Genomic DNA, 8,814 nt, shown 5'->3' with positions numbered 1-8,814 from the left:
ATATATGCTGGAATGATATGCTATATATATAGTGTAAAATTAACAAAAAATATAAGAGGGGAGTATAATTTAAAATAGCCAAAATACCCATTTAGAGGTTGGCTAATGTAATTAGATTTGAAAGTAAGTGATATTAAATCATTATATTTGGCTTTGAATTGAAAAGGAATGAAAGATGAATTTCATGAAACTTTTAGAATTCATCACTTCATACTTTTCTTACTCTATATACTCCCTCCGTTCCAGATAATTCGACCCAGTATTCCATTTCGGATCGTCCCACATAATTTGTCCAATTTCACTTTTATCATTTTTTATAGTGGACCTCATATTCTACTAATTCATTCATACTCATATTTTATTATAAAACTAAAACTTTAAAAGTAGGACCCACATCCCACCAATTTTTTCAACTCACTTTCCATTATATTTCTTAAAATCCGTACCGGTTCAAAGTGTCCCAAATTATCTGGGACGAAGAGAGTATTAAACATTGTTGTTGAAGATTGATCTAAATACTGTAAACCTGAAGACTGAAGTACTATATTTTATAGAATTACTTTCAAATGTTCAGCACTTATGAGAAGATTGCACTGAGAGTTAGATTTGATTTAAAGATTTAATAAACTCAGTTAACTTAATTTAATTAGGGTGACATTAAAAGAGGTTCAACTGGAGATATTAAATTTAGCATAGAAAATATAACTGCTGGCACAGGTTGGCCGTTGTCTAGACTGTCAACTTATTCAGTAGTCAACTAAAAATTATATAATATCTTAATTTATTTAAATAAATACCAAGACCAGTAATTACTATACTAATTAGCGTGTCAGCGGCTGTCTCTTGATTAATACGAATTAAATTTTTTTAATATAATTAATTAATAGTATAATTATAGGTTACGAATATTCATACTTATATAGACCTTTTCTCCGTCTCTAATGTTTCAAGTCCAATTGTAAAACTAGTGGCATCTGTTTTATATACATGTGTTAAATTATTTTCATAATACTAACTGATTTTCTTTCTCTTGATGTCCATTAATTTTTCTCTCACTTCCATCAATTGTTCCTTCTCTCACGGTGGAAATATAAATAATTAATGCTTTAAGTCAATATTTAGAATTTCACTCCCTACCGTCCAATAAGATTTTAAATTAGAAAATACAAAGCTTAGTCTAATATATTAATCAAGAAATAGGTAGCAAATTATTTAAGCCCAATTAAATATAAATTACTGAAGCTCATTTTAATTATAGTCATAATCAATAAATTGAGAGTACGTGAATTGTATCTAAAAATGTTAACAGGAATATAAAGACAAATTTTTCTAGTGATGTTGGTGTTTGCATAATTTAAATATATGAAAATATTTAAATCGTGACACAAAACCTCCCCAGGCCCAAAACCAATCAAAACCCCAAACCGTAGACTAAATATCTCAGAACAAAAAAAGATTAATAATATTCGAATCAAATACGAATCACAATTGTTATTTTAATCCGTGCATAATTCTTAGAGTTGAAGCATTTGATTTTATTTATTTTTATTGGGAGTTTATCTAATATTGACCATTAATTCTTATGGATCGAACAAAAGAGTATTAAATTGGAGCTTTTATCTAATAATAAAAGCCCAATTGGAGCTAACATACAACTGCATATGAGTACCTAAATTTACTCAATCTGTTTGCAGAAAATAATTTCTTTATAATCACAAAATTTAATGTGCAATTGATAATTAGAGATAAAAAAGAAAAAATGGACCTAAATTATCTTTTAGCAAAAAGCTCATCATGATTACTCTTTACATTAAAAGTTTATCAAATATGAGTATCAGTTTTCATGAAAAGATAGTAAAAAGTTTTAAAGAAAAAAAGATAGAAATATAATTTTTTTAAAAACAAAAGGGTATTGATAGAGATTAATAAAGCAAAGCCAAAGATGCACTACTTTACCTTGTAAAAGGAATGCAACTTTACCTTAAATCATTAGTTGTCGTACACGGTTCAAATTGAAAAATAGAATGAAGTTTTTTTATCTCTTCAAGGATTGGCATGCTTGCAAAGGAAAAAAGGTTTGCTTAAAATAAACTTCGGCTAATAAAGGTCACATGCATCCAACTAATTTAAAGGAAATATTGTATCTATTCCTCATTAAATAAATTTGCTTTAAATAAATAGATTCCAGTTTCGAATCTTAGATTTGAAAAGAAAATTGCAACTGCCTCCATTCTATAGTAGTGAAGTCATTTTGTCATTTTAGTAAGTTATATAGTAGTAGAGTCATTTTCCTTTTTATAAAAGTCGACGCATTTCTTCTCGACGCATTTCTTCTCGCTTACTTTACTCTCTCTTACTTTATTCTCTCTTCACCTCTCTATTTTTCATTATGTATTGATTATATTGAATCTCGCATAATATTTAAAAGCCACGTAAGATCCAATTTTAATTAGTTTAGTTAGTCAAACTGTATTGATTTGATTTTAGTTAGTCAAATTGAATTGATAAGCCCAAAATGATAGCTATCTTTTGATACAATTTTCGTGCCCAGTCAAAAAATTCACCTGGGAAAATAGATTTCTTTCTTACCTTGTAAGAAAATTATGTATGAAACGAACTTAATTGGAAGAGATTCAAATCAAGAAAATGTAGTAAAATAATCGGAGATATTAAATAGAAGGATTAAATTGTACGAAAAGTCCTTATATATTAGTAACAAAAATATGACTTCACATTGTGCAGTTGACTGTAGTACAGAGAGTAGATTTTATTTAATAAGTTCATTTGAATCTACTACTCAACAAATATCGATGATTGAGTACTATTCATTTAATTTATTTATTATGTTCACATATGGATTTACATTTACTCAATCTTTCATGTGCATACTCCAAATCGCATTTTGATGAAGGCGTAGCTGCGGATGTGTGGATAAAGGGCGCTCTATTCGAAATGACGAGGGGGCTTAATTTTCTTTGAATCGGTCTAAAACGTCATGGTTTAGTATTCCAACTTTTTTAGGTTTTGGCTTTAAAAATAGATGTTTTTGGTATTTCATCTTTGGCACAAAAAAGTTAATTAGTTTTATTTTAAAGAAGTAGAGATTTTTTCTTATGAAGGTAACTAAACGTCATAATCAAACGATATAACTCATTTCTAATTCCATTTGCTTTTTGGACAAAATATCAATTCAATTTACTACATTTGATTGGCTAGAAATTATCACTGACAGAAAGTAAAGGCGGCGTTACAGGGCCCAAAGAGTAATGAATCAATAATATAAGCCCATTTTCAAATTATTTATTTTCCACCTAATTCTTGTTGGGCTGATATTATTGTATACATTTGCTAAACCAAAAAAAGCATACACACACTCCAAATAATTACTCAATATAAATTAAATAAATGGTACTAACGTAAAGTTTAAATAAATAAGATTCTTGAATACATTAAGATCTGTTCGGTTCTTAAGCCCAAGATTAGAGGTGATGTTCATATTTGTCTTTTACAGTATTTGTTTTTTCTTCCTCTCGAAAACATGCATGACATGTGATAATGTATACTCTCTCTTTTCGCGAATATGAGTTCAGTTTTTTCATTTTACTACGTCCGTGAATAAGAGTTCCGGTTCACTTAGACCATAACTGATAATAGGGTCTCACCTTCCACTGACTCATTCTATTCACATTTTAAAATAATATATACAAGTGGGGATCCCTATTCCACTAACTTTTACACCCACTTTTCTTAACATTTCTTTAATTTCGTGTCGATCATAAATGTGACTCCTAATGGCGGGCAGAGTAAGTGGGTGTCATAATTATCCATCTCATCTTCATCTATATGACTAATTTAATTCTAAATAAAAATATATTTTGGCTTATTTCATACTGTAACTCCACTCTTCTGTCTAACGTAGAAAGTGTCACCTGAGTAATAAACTCAGCCTAATATTACGATAATAATTTGTGTTGGTTAGAAAATTTGAATTGTTGGGACTTTCTAAAATTTCAATACTAGCAAATCATAAAAAATTACCGAACAAATTAAAGCTTGTTGGTTGTGACAAAATAAATATAGTGGGCACCCTTTAACTCTGTTTTATCATTTATGCTGTTCATATTTATAAATTTAAAAAGAAACAGAAACGACTCATGTGTTATCCAAGATTCAAGATTTTCCAATTTTTAGTAATTCAAAATTTATCGATAATCGTATTAATTTGGACTAATTTGCTTGCAAGCGGTAACGTTCAATTGTGCATTCTTCGAGTGGCACAAGAAAATGACTCAAAATGCAATCCCATTATTTAATATCCGTGATTTTCGCAAAGTAAATAATTCAATATTATTATAAAACGAAAAAAGCAAAGATTAAAAATAAAAATAAAGGTAAAGATACGGTGACACAAAAACGAACCAAGTTAAAAGGTGAATCTCTTTCGTTATCAATTTATTTATAGGAAAAAAGTAAGTATCATATCACGGAGAAATTAAAAAGAAGTGATTGTGACAAAATTTGCTGGAAAGGCATCTGATTTTTATCTGTAAAAGTTGAAATCCAAGTCACTGAAAATGAATGCACATATTGCCCAACTATTCTTTATTTAACCAAGATTCATATATGTTAACGGTAAAAAAGAAAAAAAAAAAAAAAAGAATAACTATTTTAAACACACAGAACTTCTACCAAATTTCCAAGCCTTTTTGTGAGTAGCAATTTGGTTCTCTCCTTTTTTTTTGCTCTTAAAAAATGACTAATAATGGTTCATCATCTAATACCCAGTTCTCCCCCTGTTTGTTATGATGTACTGTATTTTCTCTGTCCCATTGCAACGAGCTTCGTAGAGCACGTGAGTCTCGAGTTGTATAAAAAGATGACCAATAATGGTTCACCACTTACCCGACTCTCCTTGTTTCGTGCATTTTCAGTGCGCCGTTGCAACAATCTTCGTAGAGCACGAGAGTCTCGAGTCTTTGCAAGCGTTCTTAACAAGGTATTGCTGTTTGGAACACATTGTATACAGACCAAATCCAGAAACACCAACATCAACAAGATTCAAATTTTCACAATATGAACTCAAAGCTACATTCATGAAACAAGAAACAAATGCAACAGCAACTCAGAAAACCAACATGTTGCCCTGTTTAGCCATTTTCATCCAAAAAAAACACCAAAACTGGCTAAAAGAATATTCAAAGAAGAAAAAAAAAAACCAATATGGCTTGCCTAACCATCTAGTTCATTAAAATCATTACAACAAGACCTAAAACAAATTTCATAAAAAACAGAAGCTAACGCTAATCTAACTAAGTCTAAATAAATAAACAAAAATAAGGCAAGGCAAAAAAAAAAGGAAGCCCAAATGCAGCAACACTGTAATGAAAAAACTAGCAAACACTATCATCCTAGCCTAGCCTATATCCACAAGCTACATTCACCTCCACTCCATCTCCATCTCCATCCCCCGCCGCCGGCACATGCTTCTGCTTCCTCATCTCCACCACCTTCCGGTGCGAATTCGAGTGCAGCACGCTCGAGAAAGTCGGGCTGCTCGCAGGCCGATACTCAGGCAGCAGGCGGCCCGACTTGTACCTCACCCCGCACGCATTGCAAAGCGTCTTCGGCCCCATGGGGCCCGCCCGCCACTGCGGCGTCTTCTCGGCCTGGCAATGCAGGCACCTCCTCCCCATCCCCCCACCGGCCGGGGAAGGCGCCAACGCAAAGGACGATACGACTTCCTTCTTGGCCTTGATGCTGACCGGATTCAACCACAGGTGCTGCTGGCTTGGAAGGTTGCCGTATCCGGTCCGTCTCCTTCTGCGTTTGCTCCGGGCACGAACCGGGTAGTTCGTGGGGACCTTGAGGCTGTTGCAGCAGCTGGCGACGGAGACGGAGGCCGAGCCGGAGCTGGCGTTGCTGTGGCTGCTGCTGCTGCTATTCTCAAGAACGGAAATGGGGCTCTGGTGGTTCATCACGAGCTCCGGATTGTCTGCCAAAATGCCAAAGCAAGTCTCCACCGAGGGGAATGCGTCCTTGTTCGATAGCCATTCCAACTCTTCCTCCTCCACAAATTCCTAAAATCCATCATCAATTCCACTTCAATCAATTGACATTATTTCAAATTCAAAAGTAGTGGAGTATATTCCAAAGACAATGAGAGAGGACAAATGTAGAGGGAATAAATTCAGAGGGGCAAAAATGTCTTTTTCGTACATGAAAATGAATTATGAATTGATTTGCTAGGGCCAAGGAAGCATATGCCCACATTATCACAATTGTCACAAATTCGTGAAAACGACTCATTTTCAGCATTTAAAATTTTACAGCTCATTCACGTCGTGATGGACGATGCTGCATTGACAAAGACGCATAAATTTATTTAGGAATTCCAAAAATACCCCTAGGGTTTCTAAGTCGGTAAAATTCACAAAACCCGACCCCCGCGACGAGTCGACCCGGCTACTTACCCCCAACTAATCCGAGTCAACTCAGAATCTCCGCCCGAGTCGCCTCGGTCCTACCGATTCTGTACGAAAAACACCCCGACTCGGGCGAGTCACGGCCGGGAGACTAGTCACAGACATAGCAAGGTGGAACTTACAGGAAATGGGCCGGGAAGCGGCCCACGGCCCAAACCGGCCGCCGCTTTCGGTGTTTTCAAGGCGGAGGCGCTTTTGAAAATGGTGAGGCTCTCTTCTTCGCCTTCGCCTTCGAGGTTGAAGTTCAAAAGGTCGTCGGTGAAACACGCGCCAGTAGCAGGGTCTAAAATCTCCATGGATTAACAAGTTGTCCGTTCAAAATTTGGTGTGGTGCGAAATGGGAGAGAAGAGGGGAAGAAGCGTTAGGTTGAAGGAGAGAGAGAAGACTCTCTTTTTCCTCTTTCTTTTTTCCTATTGGAAGTGATATAATTATCGAAGGCTCTTGAATTCAACGACCCAATATTTCTTTTTTCCTTTTTTTTTCGATTTTCGAATTTTGATTTTGTTTATTGTACGTAACCATAGTAATTATACTTTGCTTTACGCGTATTCTATTTATTTCACTACTTCAATACTGGTGGGGCCCAAGATTTTTCTATTTTTCATTTTTCAATAATTTCAAAAATCTGGGTAATTCCAAATTAGGGATGAGATTTGATTATCTGTAAAGAAGAAATGAGATTGTTTGGTTTTTATTTTTGGAAAAACGAGTGAATTGTGATAAAGAGATCATATTTTAGTAAGCAATCTCTGAATTATCTTTTGCTTTTTTTTAGATTTAATTGTGGTCAATGACTCGAATCCTACTAATATACAATTAATATGAGGATAAATTTTAACAATACAGCTGGTGCATAAGTCCGTGGGCGTGATTACACTGTAGAGAAATTCGAGTATTGTATTTGTATCAGGGTTTAAGAAATGAGGGCTATACGGTCAGGCGTTGGTTTTGCAAACACGTCATTGAACCAATGAACACGTGCTACGTGGCTAGTCAACTTCGAATTGCATATTCATTGACTGCCCGAGAGTCTACGTGGCAATGATAAAAGCTGCCCAAATATGTGTAATAACATATCTTTACTTTTCTATGCTGTAATACTAGGAGTAGTATTTATATAAAATCTCTAAAATAATTTCTTTCTTACTACCTCCGTCCCCCAAAATTTGCTACATTTTGACCCGACACGGATTTTAAGAAATGTAATGAAAAGTGAGTTGAAAAAGTTGGTGGGATGTGGGTCCTACTTTTAAAGTATTAGTTTTATAATACAATGTGAGTAGGAATGAGTTAGTGGAATATGGGGTCCACTACCAAAAATGGTAAAAGTGAAGTGTATCAAATTTTTAGGGACGGACCAAAATAGTAAACTGTATCAAATTTTCAAGGACGGATGTAGTAGATTATCTAAATTTTAGTAGTTTTTAAGATTAATTTCTGTTGAAATAAATGAAAACAAATTTAAATATCATAATAGAAATATCTTCATATTATTATTATCTAAATAAAAACGTTACCAAACTTTTACATTGAAAAATCAAAATATATAAAATGTAAAATAATAGACTAGAAAATTCTAGAACATAGAAGAATGTGTCTTTAGTTTTGTGTTAAAATGACTACACCTATTAAAGTAACACTATATCATCATTCCTAACCAATTATTTTTACACCTATAAAAAATGCTCAAGGTTAATTTTTCTCGGTCTGCAATATCCAATACACTAGATTGCAATCTTTGTCCGTCTGCAATATCCAATATGATAGACTGCAATCTATAGATTGCAGTGTAGCATTTACACTATTGCAGTGTAGTGTTTATAATATTGCAGACTACGTGGTACCACATTATCACTTTAAGAGGTATTATCATTTTAACGCCACATATATGTATATATATAAATATAGTTGCGCTGTATTACCTTCATCCCAAACTAAATTATTCATATTCCTAACCCGTTCTAGACATTAACTTAAACTTAAATGATATATTTTCTTTTTTGACAATAATTATCTTTGCTCTTTCTTAATTTAAACTCATTTATCCTATTTTATTCTTTCTTATTTTAATTAATTTATTATATCTTCTACTTTTATCATTATTCATAAGTTGAAAAGTGAAATATTTCTAAATTTTATAATGTGATAAAGAATTATCTAATATATCATAGATGCAATATTAATTTTATACATTAAACTATTATTTTTATATATTTAACGGACTAATTTTTTAAAATTTTATCTTTTAAAATTATTTTATTCGTATATACACTATCAAAATAAGTAGAAATATAGATAGTATGTCATTCCTTGTTATCACGATTCAGAATT

The 8,814-nt window shown here is 33.1% G+C and overlaps 1 protein-coding gene across 1 annotated transcript; it reads right to left on the bottom strand.

Annotated features, from left to right (window-relative positions):
- Positions 1–5,122: 5,122 nt before the first annotated feature.
- On the bottom strand, positions 5,123–6,979 carry LOC148929405 (GATA transcription factor 1-like). Its single transcript, XM_089057585.1, has 2 exons — positions 6,605–6,979; positions 5,123–6,077 (listed from the first exon to the last, which is right to left on the bottom strand). Exons 1-2 carry the CDS (start codon positions 6,776–6,778, stop codon positions 5,409–5,411), a joined length of 843 nt encoding a protein of 280 aa, XP_088913711.1. The 5' UTR covers positions 6,779–6,979; the 3' UTR covers positions 5,123–5,408.
- Positions 6,980–8,814: the final 1,835 nt, after the last annotated feature.

This window comes from Salvia hispanica, chromosome 4 (assembly GCF_029641045.1).
Source record: "Salvia hispanica isolate PSC_SH4W2 chromosome 4, Shi_PSC_v1, whole genome shotgun sequence".
Lineage (NCBI taxonomy): Eukaryota > Viridiplantae > Streptophyta > Magnoliopsida > Lamiales > Lamiaceae > Salvia > Salvia hispanica.
Note: the sequence above shows the minus strand (reverse complement) of the source record. Positions and strands in the feature narration are given on the sequence as shown.

Excerpts from the sequence above, each read along its gene's own strand:
- LOC148929405 (XM_089057585.1), bottom strand. The coding sequence starts at position 6,778 with ATGGAGATTTTAGACCCTGCTACTGGCGCGTGTTTCACCGACGACCTT. Across the intron at positions 6,078-6,604 it reads CGCTTCCCGGCCCATTTCCT|GAATTTGTGGAGGAGGAAGA; the intron begins GTAAGTTCCACC and ends GATGGATTTTAG.